Genomic DNA, 22332 nt, shown 5'->3' with positions numbered 1-22332 from the left:
GGGTTGCTTGTGTGTCCACGCTGATTGTCGGTGCTGATTGTGAGGTCGCTGCTCAGCTTGGGACGCTGCTCGGCTTGGGATCGGTCGTGTGGTCGCGCGCTGAGTGCTTACTGCCGGTGGCGACCATTGTGTTAAACTGTGACCCTAACACATGAGTTCCGGCACCTTTATTTATTTATTTTTACAAAAAAAGCACTGCCGATAGCTACTATGATCTGTTTTGTAGACACTGCAGCTTTTTTCCAGTGTTCCCTTTTGGGGAAGAGGGGAGATTGCTTTTTGTGTTACAACTCTGTGAAACAACCCATTGTGGATGGAGCAGACAATTCAGCTCACCGTGGGTTGTCCCCCACACCTGTCCTTGCCATTCAATCTTCCTGTAAATATCTGGCAGGACCCATCTTGTCTCCTCTCCCTGCTGCAGCCATAATATCTTTTGTGGTTACTATATTACAGCTTTCTTCTCCTCACCAAGACCATTGTCTGTACTCTCTGAAGTGATGTCCAATAACAAGGTACACAGAAGCTCATTGTTTTTCCAGCTTAAAAAAAATATTTTGGTGCCCCAAAATATATACTTTGATATATTTTTGTTATATTTCTTCGTCAGATTTTCAGATATGCAAATCTAACTCTTCCACAAGTGCATCTTTGCCTTTTCACAGCCCTGGATGGTATCTCAAAGCCACAAAACAGTGTTCGCTGGTGAAAGGGGATAGTGTATGTATACCACTCCTTTACAGACAAGATTACTTACTGGTATAGACCTAACAGTAGCAGATCCCCTCATAGTTTTATTCTATTTGTTTAATTTGCTAGATTGTACCTGCAGACTGGTTTGGACATTTCTTTCCAAGTCCAAGAAGCCGTGGTTTGTTGAATCAGCAAACATAACTGTGTATACCCACCTTAATGCACATTTACTAAACTACAGTTTGATGTGATTACCTATTGATGTTTATTTGCAGGAAATGTTTAAGCCTCAGTCTATTTAGACATCAGTGTGAACTGTATTTTAACAATGTAGGGAATCTTGTATTACTCTGGGAACATAAATTGAGGAGGATATACATGGTAAATTCCTAATTGACAAACATGATTTATTGCATTGTGGATGTGATTTCTGAACTAGGCTGTGTGCAGTATATACTGTTTTGACATGTTATGTGCCTAGTGCCACTGTAGAATAATCTCTCTCACCTCCCTTTTACAGGTATTTTACTGTTCTTCAATTCACTTTTCAGATTCTGCAGATAGTAGCATTTAGTAACCTTGCATATAGGGTTCATAGAAGAGCCCCAGAAGTCCTGTAAAGTATAAACTCAGAGATGAAGTGAGACTTGGCATGATGTTTTTCAAAAAAATATGGGCAACTTAAAATGAGTCCCTGGGACAAGGGTGGGTAGTGTATAGCTTTACAGATGTTTTGACTTTCATTTCCCAGCATCCCTTCCCATTGGCTATTCTAGCTAGATTTGCTGGAAGTTCTAGGCCAAAAAATGTTCTGCACCCCTGCCCTAGAACTCAACAAGATGGTACTTAGCTCATTCAACACTTTAAACTGTGTGTCATAAATGACCTTAAGTAAGATTATTTACTGATATTTACTGATATTAGAAATATATTCTGCTTATTGAATTGTTAAGCAGTTTTACATACTGGAATCACTTGCTGCTGAATATGCTGTATGTGTGACAGGGCTGTTTTGGTAAATAGGTACACTGCTATAGTTTGAATATGAATACTGAATTTGAATGATTCAGTCTAAAGTCACAGCATAGATTTTTGAGCTGGAGAAAAGAGACAAGAACCTAAGTGAAGTCTTTTTGGTTCTTTGTGAAGAGCTATAATTATAGCTGAATAGACAGATGTTTCATTTAAAAATATCTGACACAAATCTGTATTTTAGGGGGATAAAGAAGCAGTAGTAAGAGTATCAAGTTAGGGAAAAACACTTGAGATCCTTGTTAAAATTGCATGACTCTTTGAATTTATCTCTGTAATAGCATAACTTAGCAATAAAAGGCTTTACTTTTTTGATCTGGTAGTTTTATTGCTTATTTTTATGTGATAAAACAGTTCTGTTTTCTCTGGTTACTAGTTAAGATTCAATGTGGTTCAATTTGGATGCCAAGAAGTACTTTCTGACAGTTAGGACCCCTAGGGTATGCAATAGACTTCCATGGGTAGTGGTTGAAGCCCCATCGGTGAGGGTGTTTAAAGAAAGGCTGGACATGCACATGGTGGTCATGACATGAGGGGAGCTGGCTGAAGCCAGGGCTCAGACTAGATGGCCCGATAGACTCTTTCTGTCTCGCTCTGTTTCTATGTTTCTAAGATTGACAAAATTGTTCCTAAACTTGAAAGCAAAATTCTAATGCTAGTTGCTTTCTCCATGTGTTATAAAGATGTTAGTGCAGTTTACCTGGGAGTCCAGTGCATTGGGTTATGTAGATAAAAATCTTTTGTAGTCCCAAGCCAGTGTTTACCAGGCTAGCTTCTCTCATAGAGGTATCTGTGAAGATCCTGAGGACTAAATAGGATTACCCAAATGATAGTAATAAAATTGAGAAACTCATGAAAGCAAATGAAAGTGTCCAAACATTGTCTCTTTTGAAAATTAAATATTTGCATCTAGTTGAAGAGTCTTGAAATATTTGGTACAAAAATGGGCCCTCCTTTAGTGATGACCACTTGTGTCTTGCATGAAATTCAATATTTCAACCCTTCTGTAAGCCAAAAATGTTCTCCTTAGAATGCACAGGTTACATGCTGTATCATTGATCATCATTCCTTAAGGTTGGTATGTGGTAGATGTGTGTAGGGTATGCCTAGGAGACAGGACATTTTTGCTATCTAAATATCCTGTTTTATTATGTACCAGTTGTTACCTAAGGATCAGACATTGTAGAGCTGAAAATGTTCAGACTGAAAAACAGACTGGCTTTCTTGTGCTTTTCTTTCACTGTCAAGGGTCATTTCTGTTATTTAGACTTACATTTCTAAAGAATGTAACACCTGGTTGGAATAGCAGGAAGTGTGTTTTTCTCTAGAGTGCAAGTTAACAATAGAACAAGGGCCAAACATGGTTTGTTGCAATTTAGCAAAAGTTTCCCATTTTGGGGGTTGGAAGGACTTGGAAGTTGTGAAAATATGCATACTAACAGTCAACCTGAGGTCTAATCAGTTTTTTTGGAGCACTTAATGACTCTGATGCTGTGTCATGATTATGGTTCTAGAGAAATTCTCATTTCCCATCCTAGTTATACAGGAGAGAAGACTGGAAAATCAACCTCTCTCCCTTTCCCTTTCCCTCTCCCACTCCCTCTGGCAAGTCTCATTACCTGCTTGTGAAGTGCAATGAACGATCAGTGTGGGTGTGTGCACACATGGACTAGCTGCCTGGTTAGTTGGTTGCTGAGCAGCAGATCATAGTTCCCTGAAATTTTTAAAATTTTGTGTTCATATATTTGCCTAGTTTAGATTGGAGCCCAATTCTTTCCTGCTTTCTGGTTATAGCTGAGTCTTGGCTATACATTATCCTTAAACTATGAGTCTATGTAGACTGCACTCTTGACATTTTGAGCCTGGAAACTTGCACATTGTAAAATATATACTGTCATTTAACAACACTTCTTGTTTAACATTCCTTGTTTTCTCTAGCACATGTTTGTTTCTGTTTATAGCCTGCTGTATTCCAGGGGAGGCAGCAGCTTGGGGATGGTAATGAAAACAAAAAAGTAAAACAGAATAAAATGGAATAAAATTAAGACTTACCTACCTCTTGCTATTGTATATCCCATTTATAGTGCCTGGGATCAAGTAGATCTAAACTTTTGAAAACCAAATAGAATCCTTTCATCTTGGGCAGTTTTATAAACCAGGAGACCGTAATGTTGTAGAAGTTGGTCTTTCTGATGCACCTAAGATGAAGGAATTGAACAGAATGTTTTGCTTTATGTTGGCACAATAGCTCTTGGATACAGAGATTTTTGTCTGTGTATAGAGAACCTAGGAAAATAAAGTATTAGATCATAACTATCAAAAACCTAACACTACATTACACTTTTGGTTGGTGAGCAGATCCTATTTAAGATTTTAAAAATGGCCTCTTTCCTGAATGTGGAAATATAGCTTACATGCAGATAAAATTTTATTCTAAAACACACCCCTAAACATAATAATGTAATGGCACAGTCATAAACATGTTTATTCAGAAGTTCCTCTGATTTCAATGGGATTTGCTTTCATGCTAGTTTGCATAGGAGTGAATCCTTGTATAAAAGTTGTCAAAAGGAAACAGCATCCACTAACTCTCAACAACTATGGCTTAAATGCTGTGAATTTATTAAGTTGGGAGTTAGTTGATGATTAAATAATTTTCAGAAAAGAGGAAGAAATGCTTAAGGCTGAGGCTAGTGATGAGAGAAGCTAAGATGATAAATTAGCTTGTTTATTCTTAACCACCCCCACCCCCGCCCGCTGTTGGTTTGTGTAATGAAGCAGAAGCCCATTGTGTGAACTCATTTGGTGGTGATAGCTCTGCACAGAAGGGGGTAATTGAACAGAAAAGCAAAATGCTCTTGGAGTCCCAGAGCAGTTAACATCACATGAGGTCACTTGGCTTCAAGTTTTAATCAGTGTAGACATTGTGCAATTGAGATTTTTCTAAAGGACCTGTTGGGTGTGAAACAGGGCTCAGAAAATCTGGAACACTGAAGGAGCTGAAGAAAACCAGGCCAAGAACTCCTGTTGCGTGTATCTTCACCTCATGGAGGATACAACTTAAATGTTGGGTGGGGCTGTAGCACATTTAAATTCACTAGTCTTTAAATAGGAGCAATCAGGAGTTCTCCAATGATTCCTTTTATTATATCCTTCCCCATGTTTCCCTCCAGGCATGCCTGACTAAAATTCCAGTCATCCCCATCCAGCCTGTCAAATGAGTATGCTGGTTACAGATGATGATGTTGTTTATAGTATAACATATCTGAAGATGAGGAATGTCTGAGCTGTGGTTTCCAAAAGGGTGTTCTGAGAGGAAGCTGCAGTTACCAAAGTTTATTAACGTGTTATGAATTTGGCTGAAACTGTGTGGTGGAACTCCAACAAAGGCTGAAGGGAGTCCTCAAAAGAATCTGCCTGAGTTGCTTTGCATCCAGGCAAGATACAGATGTTCAGCCATAGGAATTGCCTGCTCATGCCCAGAAGAAGGCTCCCCTTTCATGTCCTACTTGTGGATTGCCTGTAGGCATCCACTTGACCACTGAGTGAACAAAATGCCAAATTAGACAGGATTGATTCAGGACTGGATCAGGATTAGATCTAATTCAGTATCTCTGCTGTCACAAATCATTTCAGGATTAACCTATGACAGAGGAGGATCCAGGTTACCTGTAGCTAATGTAATGTAAGCCATCTGCATTTATGCCTTGGGAACCAAGTGAGGAATGCCAAACATTTCACTCCCAGTCAAGCTACATACTAACATAGATCTAAAAAGGAGTTGGGAAGCAGCTGCCCACATTACTGGTTTCTCCCGGGAACCTGCCTTTTCAAGAGCTGTGGCCTAGGGGCTATGAATCATTGCAGCAGTGCTTGGAATTTCCTTGCATTTTGTGAGTGTGCTGGCTGAAATATGCTCATGTATTGCTACAAGGCAAACATTTTCAAGCTCAGATGCTACATTTGAGAAAACATGGTAAGGGCCATTATTCAGGAAGGAGAAGTCTGTCACATATTTACAGCTGAGACCAGAAACCTATGTGAACATTTCCAGGTTCAGGCAAATAAAGTGAGTCATATATGCAAAGCCTGGAGCAGCTCCTCTTAGAAAACTTAGACTAGGATCCTGTGTTTGCTTCTGCTAGTAGGAGCATTTCTTTGCTTATGGGCAACCCCCATAGCAAAAATGATGACAGCAACTTTCAGTGATTCCCTTTGCCCTCTGCAGCCTTGAAAACCTACTCCAAAGGAAAGGGGACTCTGCAACAGTTGAGGAGTAGGCTGCAAGGAAAGGGGAAATCTGGAAATTGCCCTCCCTGTGTCCCCCACTTCCACCAGCAGGATCCTTCTCTGGCTCTCTCTGCCATCCATAAACAAAAAGGTTTCCTCTGTTCCCAAATGCCTAGTTTAGAGCCAAGCCATACAACTTTCCCAGTAGAAATGTTTGACATTAGCTCTTGAAACACCATTTCAGAAGCATGGGAAATAGAAATTATCAAAGAATCTATTATAACCTCTTGAAATACAGATTATTTGAAAGACAATCAAGGTATAGCATGACCACAGCTAAGACCTGCCACTTCCTGCTTTTTATAACCAGCTCCTTCCAAGGAGAGCATGTATGGTAGATGTCTGATTATTCTGATCAAACTGATTTGTGCGCGCTCGCTCTCTCTCTCTCTCTCTCTCTCTCTCTCTCTCTACATGTGTGTGTGCGCGCGCGCACACACACAGAGAATAATCAATCCAAATATATTAAATTGTCAAGAGTACTGACAAATATTTGATGTAATACATGAAATCAACCTCCGGCTACATAGAAAATTGCTATGTCTAGAAATGCAACAGATTCAGATACTGCATGCTCCTTACCTCATCCAGCAAGTTTCTGCTCTCAAATACAATGGGGTTTTTATTCCCATATGACCCAGTGTGCACCAATTTGTCATCCTTTTTTAATTATTACAGTTATTTCTGAGTCATCCCTTAAGCAACTGCTTAAAACCATTCTCAAATATTGCAGCCTCACACATAGCATAGTCTTGCATAATGGTACAGCGAAAGTCTGGCTCCCAACTCAGTTTAATCCCTGGCTATCCACACCATATTTTTAAATTATCCTGTATGAATCTGAGATGGTATCAGTAGATAAAGAATTTTCTTAACTCCAATATTTGGCAGTTCATGCAGGCATAGCTGAGTTAGTGCTCACATGGGGGGAAGTTGGAAGGCTATAAGTAGCAGTGCTCAGAAAGGACCAGAAAGAGGACCAGAGGATTGCAAGGACATTTGTGGATGGAGCAATCCAGTATGATTCTATATGCATGCTCAAATCTTTCCGCCACTTAAGGTGTCTTATTATAGATTGCTCCCTATATCAGAACTGCACAGGTCTTATCATGTGATGCTTCTCCCCTCACCCTTTGAGAATGGCAGCTATTCCTTTGTATGGCTGAATATGTGTGCTTGGTGACACCACTGGAATGAAGGCTAAATCTCCATCACTCCAGTGTTGGTGTTAAATTCTCTCCTCAACAGTCAGGTCTCAAATGACAACACATTCAGCTTGGACCAAACACTTTCTGCATTGCCCCAGCTAGAATTCTTGATCATAGTGCAGAGGGGCAGAACCTTTGGTATAAGTCTCTTCTCCTGCCTTTAAACTCATGTGCATTTAACTTGCATGAGAGGCAGCTTTCAGCCAGGATTCTGTGACATCTACTAGCAAATTTGCTGGCCGGCCAGCTGGCTGGCTTCTGTGCTGCTTGATAGCTGAAGCTTATTGGGTGAGTCACAACAATTACCCAAAATACAGGAGATACAATAAAAGTACACATAATATAAAACAGCATAAAATTCCAGTGTACAAAAATAGTTAATAGTTTAACATCTAAAACATTTTCAGTAAAACTAGACCTAATTAAAATGGCTGACATAACTGTTCATATGCTATTAAATGCATGGGAATAGAAAGCAGTTTTGACTTGATGTCCGAAAGATGACAATGTTGCCACCAGGCAGGTCTCAGGATGAAGGCCAGTCCTCAACTGAGTGGCCACCGCTGAAAAGACCCTCCTCCTCCATGTGTCTCTTTCTGGTCTCCTTTGGAGGGAGCAGTTGGAAGAAGGACCCACATTCAGATTGTAAGGTCCAGGTAGATTGAAACTGAGAGTGGTCATTCAGGTCTTGTGATCCCAAGCCATGTAGGGCTTTATAGGTTAAAACCAGCTCCTTGAATTATGCTTGGAAATTTATAGACAGGCAGGGCAAGTGAGGCAGAACTGGTGTTGTGTTTGGATGTTCTGGTCCCAGTTATTACTCTGGCTACTGCCTTTTGCAGAAATCCTATTTCTTAATAGATGCCAACTTCAGAATGCTACTGAGCAAAACTGGGCATGTCAAAAATAAGCACAAATTGTGGAAGTACTTTCAGATCAGGACTGAGGCATTGCCTTTGTTTGACTTAGCGTTCTAGATTCTTTTCAAGAAGGATACAATCAAGTAATCTAGGCTAGTCTTTCCAACCTGGTGCCTTCCAGTGTTGAACTATATTAATGCCTTAATTCCCAGCAAGCTTGGCTTATGGCCATTGGCCATACTGGCTAACAATTATGGGAGCTGCAATCGCCAACACATCTGGAGAGCATGAGATTGGGGAAAGCTGATCTAGACAGTTGTTGTATATGGCTGAACCTTATTTCAAGAGCTGCTTTATTACAGTAAAGAATGAAGAAAAGTGCAAGAATGAAGAAAAGTCCATCTTGCCGGTGGCCAGCGAGTTCTCCGCGGCTGCCCTCGCTCCCCTCCCCCGCCGGCATTGGGTGAGAGCTATGCCGGATTGGGGGCAGGGTGCAGGGATGAGCACTGGCATAACTCGCCGGGCCACGGCCGGAACTGGGCCTCCACCCCATCGACTCCCTGCCGCCGCCACCGAAGACCGGGAGATGCTCCGGAGGACAGCTGACGCCGCCATCGGCGGCCATCGCTGGACCCAAGGCCGGCGGACGTCGCGGCCAGACTGTGGAGTGCAGGCCCGACATCGCCTGCCGCCGCCGAGGATGCCATCTTGCCGGCGGCTGGCGAGTTCTCCACAGCTGCCCTCGCTCCCCTCCCCCGCTGGCGTTGGGTGAGAGCTACGCCGGATTGGGGGTGGGGCGCGGGGACTAGTGCCGGCATAACTCGCCGGACATGGCCAGGGCCAGCGGCCAAAGGGTGATGGCCAAGGGGTGGTCACCACCATTTGGAGCTGTTCGGGGCCATGCGGGGGCTGGGTTGGCCAGGAACTTTGTTAGTTGGCCGGCTGGTGGGAATTGTAATTGTGTTGGGGGGTTGAGGGGGTGTTTTTAAGGGTTTTTAACATGGTTTTAGTCTAATTTTAATGGATTTGTCTCTGGCTTCGGTTATGGGGCTGCCTGGGGAGCGCATGGGCGCTGCCATTGGGGTGGTCATGGGCAATGGATGTTATGGTGTTGGGGGTCTAACGAGTCTGTGTAGAAGAAGGGACAGATGGTTGACACCTGTTCCCTCTTCTGGTTATTCCCCCAACCGGAGGATTCCAGGTAGGCTTGTTAACCACCCCCCAGGCCTGTCGGTGCTGTTGCTTAATGCCAGGTCAGTCCATAATAAATCATCACTCATCCATGATTTGATTGTGGATGAGGGGGCCGACCTGGCTTGCATCACAGAGACCTGGGCGGGAGGGTGGGATGTCTCCCTCTCTCAACTGTGCCAACCCGGGTATCTGGTCCAGCACCGACTACGTCTGGAGGGGAGGGGAGGGGGGTCGCTTTGGTTTACCAAGCCTCTGTTTCCCTCACGGGGCTTTCTGTTCTCTCGAGGCCAGGTCTAGAGTGCCTCTACTTGGTGTTGGGCAACCAAGACAGATTGAGGATTCTGTTGGTGTACCGTGCACCCTTCTGTCCAACAGACTCCCTGCCTGAGCTGACGGAGATCGTCTCGGATTTGGTGAAGATTCCCAGGATGCTGGTCCTGGGGAACTTCAGTCTCCATACCGAGACGGTTATGGTCGGGGCGGCTCAGGACTTCATGGCCTCCATGACGGCCATGGGGCTGTCTCAACATGTCATTGGCCCGAACCATGAACGTGGAAACACTCTGGACCTGGTTTTCTTGACGGGGCAGGAAGAGGGGGATCTGAGGGTGAGGAATTTGTGTCTGACACCCCTGTCATGGTCAGATCACCTCCTCCTAAGGTTTGAGCTCAAGAGCGGCCTTTCCCTCTGTAAGGGTGCAGACCCGATTGTGTTGGTTCACCCCCAGAGCCAGATGGATCCAGATGGATTCCTGAAGGCCCTGGGAGAATTCCCGGTTGATAAGTCTGGTGCTCCTGTTGATGCCCTGGTCAAACTGTGAAATGGGGAGATGACCAGGGCTATTGACATGATCGCTCCTAAGCATCCTCTCCCACCTGGCAGACTCTGGTATACCTGAATTACGGGCGATGAAGTGGGTTGGGAGACGTCTAGAGCGTAGGTGGAGGAAATCACAGGATGAATCTGACCGAACACATTTGAGAGCTCATTATTGAGCCTATGCTGTGGCAGTGAGGGCGGCGAAAAAGAAATTCTTCTCCGCTTCCATTGCCTCCTCACAATGCCATCCAATGGAGCTCTTTCGGGTGGTACAAGGGCTGGTTCATCCAGAGCCCAAGAAAGACCCTGTGCCACCCTCAACGGCCCACTGTGATGACTTTGCCAAGCATTTTAAGGAGAAAATCGCTCAGATTCGTCATAAGCTGGACTCCACTAGTGACTCAGAGCCTTCTGGGGAGGTACCAATGTTGCTGTCTGGTCCAAAATTGATGGATGAGTTTCCGTTGTTGAGGCCTGATAATGTGGACAAGGTGCTCGGAAAAGTATGTCCCACCACCTGCTTTTTGGACCCTTGCCCATCTTAGCTACTTAACAAAGCCAAGCACAGGATAGGGGCCTGGATCCTGGAGGTTGTCAACGCCTCTCTGAGGGACAGCCGGGTACCTGCCCCTTTAAAGGAGGAGGTAGTCTGGCTAGTCCTAAAGAAGGCATCCCTGGATCCAGAGATGGCCACCAATTACAGACCGGTGGCAACATCCCGTTCTTGGGCAAGGTGTTAGAGCGGGTGGTGGCGGGTCAACTCCAAGCACTCTTGGATGAAACTGATTATCTGGACCCATTTCAGTCCGGCTTCATACCCGGGTATGGCACTGAATCTGCCTTGGTCGCCCTGTATGATGACCTGTGCAGGGAGAGAGACGGGGAGTACGTCCCTGTTGGTCCTCCTGGACCTCTCAGCGGCTTTCGATACCATCGACCATGGTATCCTTCTGGATAGGCTAGCAGGATTGGGAGTTGGAGGCACTGCTCTGCGGTGATTTCGCTCCTATCTCAATGGCTGATTCCAGAAGGTGGTGCTTGGGGACTATGGCTCTGCGCCGTGGCAGCTATGCCATGGAGTTCCACAGGGATCCATTTTGTCCCCCTTGCTATTCAACATCTACATGAAACTGCTGGGAGAGGTCATTAGGAGGTGTGGGCTGCGGAATCATCAGTATGCTGATGATACCCAGCTCTACCTCTCATTTTCAACCAGTCCAGGTGAGGCAGTGGATGTACTGAACCAGTGCCTGGCCGAGGTAATGGGCTGAATGAGGGCCAGTAAACTGAAGCTCAATTCAGACAAGACGGAGGTCCTGTTGGTAGGCGGTTCGGTCTTCGGGGTAGGGGACCTGTACCTTGTCCTGAATGGGGTTGCATTCCCTCTTAGGGACAAGGTTTGCAGCTTGGGAGTGCTCCTCGACCCAGAGCTGTCGTTAGAAGCTCAGGTGACTGCAGTGGCGAGGAGTGCTTTCCTTCAGCTTCAGCTGATCCATCAGCAGCATCCCTACCTGGAGAACGATTGCCTGGTGACAGTGACACATGCATTGGTAACTTCCCAATTAGACTTCTGTAACGCACTCTACATGGGGCTGCCCTTGAAGACAGTCCGGATACTTCAATCGGTGCAAAACAGAGCTGCCAGGTTACTGATGGGGACTGGGCATTGTTCTCATATAACCCCAGTCCTCCGTCAGCTTCACTGGCTCCCCATTGAAGTCCAGGCCCAATTCAAGGTGCTGGTTATCACCTATAAAGCCCTTAATGGCTTGGGACCTGGTTATCTAAAAGAGCACTTGCGTACATATCTGCCCTCCCGCCCCTTGAGATCAGCGGCAGAGGTCCTTCTCCGGGAACCCTCCGTGAAAGATATTAGGAGGGTGATCACCCGGAGGAGGGCCTTCTCTGCGGTGGCGCCCCACCTATGGAATGCGCTCCCCAGAGAGGTCCGCCTGGTGCCGTCGTTATTTGTTTTTTGGCGCCAGGCCAAGACCTTTTTATTTAAACTTTATTTTAATTGTTGAGTTTATTTATTGATTATATATCTATGCCGGATGTCTCCAGATTTTTAATGTAATTGTATAGCTATTTATTTGTATTGGAAGCCACCCCAAGGCTTTTGCGAATGGGGTGGCATACAAGTGCACCAAATAAATAAATAAATAAATAAATTTATAAATAAATAAATAAGATAATGGCAGAACAAAGATTTATTTTAAGCTGGTTCAGTTCTGCTTTGCCTGGTTTGAGTGAACTATTAAGGAGGGTTTAATATGCAAGCCTGAAAGTCCCTTTGAAAGAAGCCCTTTTCAAAGAAAGCAATGTGGCATTGAGCACATGTCTTTTAAGGTTCCCCAGAGCCCTGACTGGATTTGTCTGTCTCCTACACAACCAATAGATAAAATAAGATTTCTCAACTCCATAGTTTGACTTAAATAAACCTGAAATCTCTTTATCATACTAATCAGATTAGACCTGGTATCTCCCCTGCCCCTGGTCACTTATAATGACCTTGGGTTGCACCACCTCTAGGTTAAAAAAAGTCTATTGTGTTTTACATTATTTTTAGCTGAGATAGTTAAGCATTCAAACAGGCACTCTGGTGCATTCCAGATGTTCATAATGGGCTCCCATAATCTCTGGTCATTGGCAATGCTCTCTGGGCCTCTGACAGCATTTTTAGTCCAGAACATTAGATATAGATAAAAACAATGACTCACAGAAAGCTGTACTACTTTAAGGAGGTGTGTGGGTTTCTTTGCAACAAACCCTTCAAGCACTGAATAATACTCATTCCTTCAATTCTTTTTGCCTCTCTTGGTTCTCAGAGAGAAGTGCTAGGAGGAGGGTTACCCCCAGAAGTGACTGTGTACCTTCAGGAGTGAAGAAACACACAAGCTGGCTCTGTTTCTTCCAGTGCTGGTGAAATCCCCTGTTTGACATACCTGCAGCCCCATTTCCCTCCAATCAGAAATAACTTCTGCTGTTCCTAAAGGTAATAGCCCAAGCCCCCTGATTTTGCACTAAAATTACTAAGCTTATACTTTAGTAGGCTTCATGTTTTCTTCAGCAAATAGTGCCAACCATATAGAATGCCAGAGAGCAAAATGTACCAAAAAGTTCACTCTCTACAATGAATGATCAAGTTCAGTGTCCCCAAGATTTGATCAGTTGCTAGTCTCTATTTTAAAGACTTTGCATCCAAAACCTAGAGATACCCCCTGCCCCAGCCTTTTGTTCCACCTACATTTACTCTGAAACTTACTGAGCAGGATTAATTTTATTGCTCAACAAATCCCTCAACATCTAAAGGGGCAATATGCAGCTACCCTTCTGCATGCATGAATGACTTGAATTCAAGCAGTACTCTTTAAGACAAGCCAGGCATTCCAGACATGCTCTTCAGATAAAGGTTATTATAGTCTTTGTCTTTGAAGTGGTCACTTTTCAATTAAACAAATACAAATGTATCAAAAATGTTAATTCCCTATGTCTTCCTCTTACGAAAATATAGCATTTGATGCCCAGACATAATTTCACAGTGTTTTCTGGTTTTCCATGGTATTTTCCTAAGCAAGGTTATGGCTATGAACAACAGATTTTTAAAAAATGATTATTACTTGTCAGGATGGCATATTAGATGATCATCACCAGTTGTCTTGTATTACATAGGCTTCCACCTCATTCAATAGGGAACAGTTTTAAACCAGGTGGGGGAAAAAGAGGGGCTCTTGGGATAGAAGGTAAGCCAGACAAGGATATTGTGACATGCTAATTGGATTGTGAAGGTGGATCATAAATAGGCTGCTAAATTGGACACAAAGAGAGTTCATCAATGGTACCCTCTCAAACTGGAGAAAGGTAACTAGTGGGGTGCCACAGGGTTGATTCCTAGGCTCAGTGCTCTTCAATATATGTATTAATGATTCAGATGACCAAGTACAAGGAATGATAAACAAATCTGCAGAGAATACAGACTTGGGTGAAATAGAGAACACCCTGGAAGACAGAATGAAGATCCAGAGCAATCTTGATAAGTTTGAATGCTGGGTTGAAAGCAACAGAATGAAATTTAATAGGGACAAGTACCAAGTCCTCCACCTAGGAAAGAAAAACCAAATGCACCGATACAAGATAGGGAATATGTGGCTTAACAGAACTGAAAAAGAAGAAAGACCTTGGAGTTCTTGTGGACACCAGGCTAAATATAAGCCAACAATACTATGCAGGCACAAAAGGGGCAAATGTTATTTTGGGATGCATTAATAAAAGTATTACTTTCAATTCACGACAAGTAATAGTTTTCCTGTACTCCTCACTAGTCAGACCCCTATCTAGAATACTGTGTCCAGTTCTGGGCCCCAAGATTTAAGAAAGATGAAGAAAAATTAGAAAGGGTCCAGAGGAAGACAACAAAAACAATCCAGGGTTTGGAAACAGTGCCCTATGAGAAGAGACTGAGAACTGGGCATGTTCAGCCTTGAGAAGAGAAGACTGAGGGGGACATGATACCCTTCTCTAAGTACCTTAAAGGCTGTCACAAAGAGGAAGGACAAAATCTCTTCATACCAGAGTGTAGGATGCTGCTCAGATTCAGGCTAAATGTCAAGAAACGTTTCCTAACTGTCAGAGCAATACTACAGTGGAACTAGTTGCTCTCCCATAGAGACATTCAAAAAGAAACCAGACAGCCACCTGAGTGGGATGTTGTAAATTGGTATCCTGCAACAGAAGACAGTTGGACCCAGTGGACTTCCAATTCCACTATGACTAAGTTTGCAAAAGTTCTGTGTTAAACTTAGGTGCAAAGTGGGACATAACCTTTTCTGCACACCATTTTTGCATTGTTATTGCATATTAGATATTCGCAATGCTTGAGTATATAGCAACTTATAACAGCAAAATATTACCACCACCATCAATTTCATTTCTGGGACGTTCACAATGATTTATAAAAATGAATACAATAGTAAAAATGGATACGATACAATACAAAACAATACTCAATGTGGTGTGGTAGAGTGCTGAACTGGGGGTCTGGAAGATCCAGGTTCTAGTCCATTCTTTGGTTAATCAGTCCCTCTCAGCCTAACCTACCTCACAGGGTGGGTGTTGTTTTGAAGACAAAATGGAGCTATATAAGTCACCTCACAAAAGAAGAAAGGGCAGGATGGAAATGCTACATAATAATAACAAAAATATGAAATGGTTTAAACAATTAAAATGATTTCAATAAAAACTAGACATGTTAAAATATCCTATCACATGCCATTACATTCCAGGGAGTACTGGGCAGTCTTAACTTGGTGTTGAAAAAATGACAATGTTGGCACCAAGAGGGCCCCAGAGGGAGATAATCTTATATTGGTGGGGGGCACTGCAGAAAAGATCCTCTTCCTTGTGGACTCTTTGCCATCCTTCCTTGGAGGTGGCTGTTCGAAGGAGATCTTTGCTGTAGATTGTCTAGGTAATTTTAAGCTGAGAGGGGACATTCTGTGGTTCCAAGCTATGCTGGATTCTGAATTGCACTTAGAAGCATATGAGCAATATGCAAGAGGGCAAGTATTGGGCATATATGTGCAAACCTTTTGTTTCCTATTTATTTATTTATTTATTTATTTGGAACATTTATATGCCGCCCCATTCGCAACAGCCTCGGGGCGGCTTATTAATTAATCAGTTAATCAGTTATTAATTAATCAGTTAATCACTTATTAATCTGATTGTCTCATTGTGCATAAGTTACAGGTTTCTGCACAGTCTCACAGTAATATAATATATAAAAGTATAGATAATTGACTCAGGCTATCCCTGAGCAGATGGGAACATAGCTAGGTTCCCAGTCAAAGCTGGTATAAGGTGCCCTATTCCACTGTGGCCATCTGAGTCTGAAGTGACAGAGACCAGTCAAGGAGAGCCCCCAAGCTATGAATCTGCTCTTTCAAAAGAAGTAGAACCCAATCCTGAACAAGCTGAACACCATCCAGTCCAAAGAACCAGCAATAACAGTGTTTCAATCTTATTTATTTATGTATTTATTTATTAGAACATTTCTATGCCACCCCTTGCCAAAGCCTCGGGACGGCTTACTTGTCTGTATTGAGTTTCAGTTTGTTTGCCTTCCTCCACTGTTGTAGGCAAGCACCAATTTTGCACATCTATAGCCTCACCCAAGGAGAATAAAAAGGAGAAATAGAGTTGCAAGCCATCAGTGTACTGATGACAGTACACTCCAAAACTCTAAAATCCACTGAGGGGTTTCATGTAACTGTTAAATGACATAAGAGATAAGACCAACCCCCAAGGAACCACAACAAAACATAAAAAGCATTAAAAATAAAGCTAGAAATGACCAACATGTAATTTGACTGAATTCAGACAGGGAAGGAAGGAGCTGGAATCAGAAATGGAAGATACCTGGTTTTGCTTAACGTTTCTGTTCCATGAATACAATTACTGGACAACACTTTCCTGAGGCAGATTTCTTCCATCTCCCTAGACTAGAGGATGCTTTTTATTAAGTTCGGAATAAATACACATTCTTCATTTCCTGTTAGTACCTATTAAAATTCTGAGACTAGAGAAATAGGCATACTCTGGAATAGGAGTCTTACCAGAATACTCTAGTATTGTGGTTATTTTTCTGGGACATGAAAAGGTAATAAATGTACAGATCTCCATAACTGTGGTTGCAACATCCCCCACTTCACCCTGTGTGACTCCACTTGCTTATAACTCAGGAAAATTCTCATATTGCTTGTCTCTTCAACTTTGGTCTGATTGCAGCTTCTGCCTGCTGCACGGGTTGGCACAATACAAGATATTTGCTTTTTCCTCAAATGTAGTGGCAGTGACTAATAAGGGCTAGCCACTGAGCGAAGCCAAATTGTGTGTGTGTTTGGGGGGGGCGGGGGAGGGAGAGAGAGTGAGAGACCTTTTTCAGTTAGGCTTACACTGATTCAGATGCTAACAGGTTTCTGCATCCTGTTTTGAAAGAAATATATATGATCCAGCAGCAAATGACATTACCCTCTGGTGGGCTAGACTCTAAAGGCACAGGAACATACTTTTGTTTGGTTCATTGGAGCAGGTCATTGCTTGATGTGCAGGATTAGGAGGCTTATATGACCAACTAATTGACCAGAGTTACTGATATAAGTATGAGCTCCATAGGACAAAACAAAAGGCTGGATGTGCAGAGCCAGTCATTGCCTCTGAACTTTTGAGAACCATGTGGCTGTTTTGTGCACCCAACTATAGTAGAATCCCTTTCTGTTCACTGATCCTTTTCTGATCACTCTGACTGGAGTTGATTTAGCAGCAACTTGAATCTCTGGACTGGCTATACTTTTCATTACAGTATGCTGAGTATGTAACATATACTGGCTATGTTCGTGCAAGTATTCAAATCATTCCATATTATGCATCCAGACTATACATATTATAGGATGCAATGGTGCAGTGGGTTAAACTGCTGAGCTGCTGGGCTGGTTGATCGAAAGGTTGACAGTTTGAATCTGCAGACGGGGTGAGTTCCCGTACTCTGTCCCAGCTCCTGCCAGCCTTGCAGTTCGAAAGCATACAAATGCAAGTAGATAAAAGGTACCACTTCAGTGAGAAGGTAACAACATTCCGTGCACTTTGGTGTTCAGTCATGCTGGCCACATGACCACAGAAACTGTCTGCAGACAAACACTGGCTCACTTGGCTAGGAAACAGAGATGAGCACCGCCCCCAAGAGTCAGTCATGACTGGACTTTAGTGTTATGGGGAAACCTTTACCTTTACTTTTACCATAAATTTAAGTGTATGTGTGAACACAGAGCAGCACATGTGTTAATTCAAATAAGCATGAGCATGTTTGCAGATGCATCTTAATGGGAAGTGAACCTATAAGCCTTCTGCTCTCACTCTCTTATCACTGTACCAGTAAGTGTTACATGGACACCAGAGGGAGTAAAAGGTTAAATTAATCATACTATTATAAGAACTTACACCTTGAATTCACAGGGACCCACACCTTGAACATAGGTCTACCATTTTGGGCTCCCTTTGTTAAAATGCAGTTGCTAGGCTCTTCCGCATGGCTGTCAGTTGAAGGCTAGCACCTCTGCCCAACAGCAAAGAAATCTCCATCCATTTTCCCTATTGGAAATGAAGTTGCAAGGAGCATCGTGACTTCAGCTGAGGGTTAATGAAGTGTTAAAGCATGGATGCTGAGCAGTGTCAAACAATGATTCCTACTCATCGCTACTTTGTCCTTTAGGAAAGAGTTAGGTAACAGCTAACCATGATTTGTTTCATTTCTATACTGCCCAATAGCTGAAGCTTCCTGAACCATATACAAAAGTACATACCACAATTCAGGATTTGTGAATACATGATGTAATATCTCTAACATACAAAATTTAAAACAGCTTAAACAGCTAAAAGAGTTACAGTATGATACTGTACCTGGCCATGTGCCTGAGAATAGAGGACAGTATGATATTAATTGTGGGAAGCATTACTTCTTGTTGCTTGGGTGGTAGGTCCTGTTAGTGCAATAGAAGTGGCAGGAACACAGCAGCAGTAATGGATGCTGCTCATTGAGTTGCGGAGCTTTTCAAGGATGTTCTGGTCCAATCACTCCACTGCTAATGCAAATATCCGTATTTCCACTTGCTACCTCACTGTTGCTGTATATTTGTGGATGCTAAAAGCGTTGTGTATGTTTTTTATTATCAGCTCCAAGTCCCACCTCAGCTGTGCCCTATGTAGCAGTAAAGTGCATAGATGTGCGGAAGAACCATCACAGAACCAACTGGTTCATGCCCTGGGGACCTAACCAGTGTGAAAAAATACGAGACTTGGATGAAGCTATGAGCAGGCAAATAGAAGCCAATGACATTGTGTTTTCGATTCACATGCCTCTCCCGAACAAGGAGATGAGCCCTTGGTTCCAGTTCATGCTCTACGTTTTGCATATGGACATTGCCTTCAAAACGGACAACCAAATTAGTAAGTACCTGGAAAAATTACCACATTAATATAATAAGAATGTTATAAAAATGAGGGGATAGTCCTGTATGTGTGTTAGAAGTAAGTGTAAATGAAAACAAAGCAATTATCTGGTTACATTGCTAGTGGAAGTGGCCAGCCCTACCTCCTCATTCCAATGGAAGTTCTTACAGCCCCATGAAAATACTATGCACAGCTAGAATACCCTACTGAGTGAGGTGAGCTCTGGGTTGGGAGGGAAAGGAGTTCCCCCAAAATTGGGCAGAAGGATCTTCCATGAACAGAGCCTTTCTCTGGATCCAAATCATAGCTTATTTTCTGCTTACATTCTGTCTTGGATATCATATTTGATGCGAAGAACTTCACTGATTCCTGTGTTACTCTGAGCATGGGTTCTTGAAGTCACCACCATTTCACACTTCCATTTTTCTATTGCCATTGCCATTGTGGCTAGCGGAGCTGAAGGAAGCAGGGAGGGGACCACTCATTTATTCAACATAATTGATAGAATTCTTAAAAGCTAAAGGCCACCTGTCTTTCAAGTAAAAATATTCATTTAGGAGCATTAAGCTTTTTTACGGGGATACTAGCTTTTTCTAAGAGGAGCAATTTCAAGTGGGAGTGTCTCTTTCTGATGCAGTACCATCGTGATACAATCATGTTAAAAACTAATTTGAATTTGATCCAGACTTCTTCCTGTGATGCAGCTTGGAATGCACCAGTGTGTTTATTACAAAGGACTAATGCATTACTGTTGCAAAAAGTATGAAGGTGAAAGTTGCTTTGAGATCATTCTTGGCTTGATTCTAATTTGAGTGAATATGACTCTACCCTGCCTTTGCCATTTCTAGACGGCAAAAGAGAGTACAGCCTGGCCTAAGTCCAGGCCTGAATTCAGTCTGGCAGCTTTCCTGAATCTGTAGGCTTCATCAGTCATCCACTACTCTCCCTTTCTTAATTCACATTCCTAACTTAGTTTTTGTATTGACATTACGTAATAGTTGGCATGCAGTCCCTGGTAATTTAACCTCTGCTACTGAAGCTTGCAGCTGCTGGTATTTGTTGCTCCCCATTATTGGTCAGGTAACACCTGATTATTGATTCCATGTCCCATAATGTAACCTGCCCTTCCTTCAAGGCATGGCAGCAAAGTTGCCATTTTGCCATCTCAGAACCCCTCTGATTCAAGTGAGACTGAAGAATGGTGACTTGCCTAAGCCATTCCCAGTGGGCTTCTTGAATAAGGAGATAATGCAAAAGCCCCTTCTTGTGGGGACCATTAGAGTATTTACAAGTAAATATAAGAAGTCATTTATATCTATAGCAAGTGTCCCTACCCTTTTTGTTACTTGTAGACACATTTTGTAGTCACTTCCACAAAATGACCCTTACAGAGAATGTAGCTAAGTTGCATAATGTGCTTCAAAGCCACCAAGAGATAACGTATTGTCTGAACCTGGGAAGGTTTTATTAAGAGTAGCTTAAGTTTAACTTATCAGCCATCCTGCAAGCCATGGTTTGCCCCATGCTGGTGTGCCCTTTTAGCTGAATTCAGATGACAGAACCCAGTGAGGAAATGAAACATAGAAACATAAAAAGTGAGTCAGAAGGGGCCTCCTGGACCATCGCATCTATTATATGCACAAACTGCACTTGCATTATCCCCAACTCTTCTGTTTGGTCAAACCCCTAAAAAGAGGAGGCACTGGCTGGAGGAGGGGCAATGCATGCTGACCAAATCCAACAAGCACCCACCTGTACATTGTCTGGTCCAGGCTGCAGGAAAGTGAAGTCCCCATCCCTTGTCCTCCTTTAATAGGTCAGGACTAGGCAGCTCCTTGCTGGTAAAGTGGGCAGCCCACAAAACCACCTGAAGATTCTACAGCTAAGAGTGCTTCACAGTTCCCACTCTCATTTTTTCCTCAAATTCCTGCAAAGCAGTTTTTTTGGAAAGTACATATTGTGTCTCCCAACAAGTTCCTTATACATACAAAGAACTTGAGTGCTTTGCAAAGTCCTATTTTATGGTGTGGGAGTGACCCTTGGCTTGCCAACAGCTGGTCAGTAGCAAGTTCAGGGAGCAACAAAAAAACCTGGCACCTTTATGTTTTTTAATCTTTAAAATTAAAAATAAAAGTTTGAAATGAAGAGTTTTGAGGATGCCACCAGTGGTCTCCAGTACTGGCAGTTCCATGCTTAGTTTTCTTCCTTTCCCCCTTTTCATAATGTTGAAAGCCTGGCTCTCATTGGACTGTTTGGGCAGGAAGGACCCCATAATTTTGTGTGTTGAAATCCTTGCAGCATGGCATTTTAGAAGCTTTGGAGCCCTCTGCAGATGTTTGCTTCACTCATTCATTGAAAGAATGTGTAGTAGAGGGGAATGAGTCTCCTGCGACACACATGCTGACCTCACACCCAGCAGTGCCACCTGGACACGTACACAAGTCTGTGTGTGTGTGCGTGCACCCCCGCCCCCAACCTCCACATGCTATGAAGGGGAGAGGCTTTGTGTTTCAGTTCTTTGGCCCAATATGCTATGCTGACTTTGGAAAGGCTCAAGGCCTGTTCTCTTTGTGCTGTGAACTGCCCAGAGAGCTTTGACTATTGGGCACTATGGGAATACAATAAAATAAAGCTAGTAGTGACATCAAGGGCAAGGACTGTGTATGGAGCAAATCACTGAAGAGTGCTTAACTATGACCAAGCACTAATCCTCTTTTTTCCCTGAACCTCTCTCTTGACATGCAAATCTTAGTTCACTACTGAATTCTCTGGAAGGTCAAAGGGAGATCATTGTCTGTTAGCCTTAACCTTGTCACATAGAAATAATGCTGTCTTGACTAGCGGATGAACTTAGGAAATAAACACTGTATAAAGTATCTCCTGCTTTGCCCTGGAATTACAACTCTACAGGTAAAGCCATTGATTGATTGATTGATTGATTGATTGATTGATTGAATATGCTACCTAATAGCAAAAAGGTCTTGCGTGACTCTTACTCTTACAGTAATGAAAGCCTAGGAGAAAAGAAGTGTCTTTGCCTGGTGCTGAAAGGATAACTGTAGCGGTACCTAATGAGCATTTTAGGAGAAGACCATGATATTCCATGAAAAGAGCCACAACTGAGAATCTTTTAGCCACCCAGCTAACTTCATTTGGTGGAGCTATTCAGAGGAAGGCCTCCAATGACAGTGAGGGCGGGCATGCACGCGCTGGGCGAGGCAGTGGCTTGCTC

At 43.1% G+C, this 22332-nt stretch overlaps 1 protein-coding gene across 3 annotated transcripts in view; it reads left to right on the top strand.

The window, feature by feature from the left end:
- WLS (Wnt ligand secretion mediator) overlaps positions 1-22332 on the top strand; it is a 66006-nt gene that overhangs the window by 5534 nt on the left and 38140 nt on the right. For 2 of the 3 annotated variants that reach the window (XM_044440563.1, XM_044440558.1), the window contains exon 2: positions 18825-19097. In XM_044440563.1, the coding sequence (XP_044296498.1) occupies positions 18825-19097 (273 nt within the window). Of the gene's footprint in view, positions 1-12367; positions 13093-18824; positions 19098-22332 lie in introns of those variants that run through there. The other variant, XM_044440572.1, reaches the window with a different exon arrangement.

This window comes from Varanus komodoensis, unplaced genomic scaffold (assembly GCF_004798865.1).
Source record: "Varanus komodoensis strain SLA01 unplaced genomic scaffold, ASM479886v1 scaffold1, whole genome shotgun sequence".
NCBI classification, from domain to species: Eukaryota; Metazoa; Chordata; class Lepidosauria; order Squamata; family Varanidae; genus Varanus; species Varanus komodoensis.
This window is presented reverse-complemented; position numbering and strand designations above follow the sequence as displayed.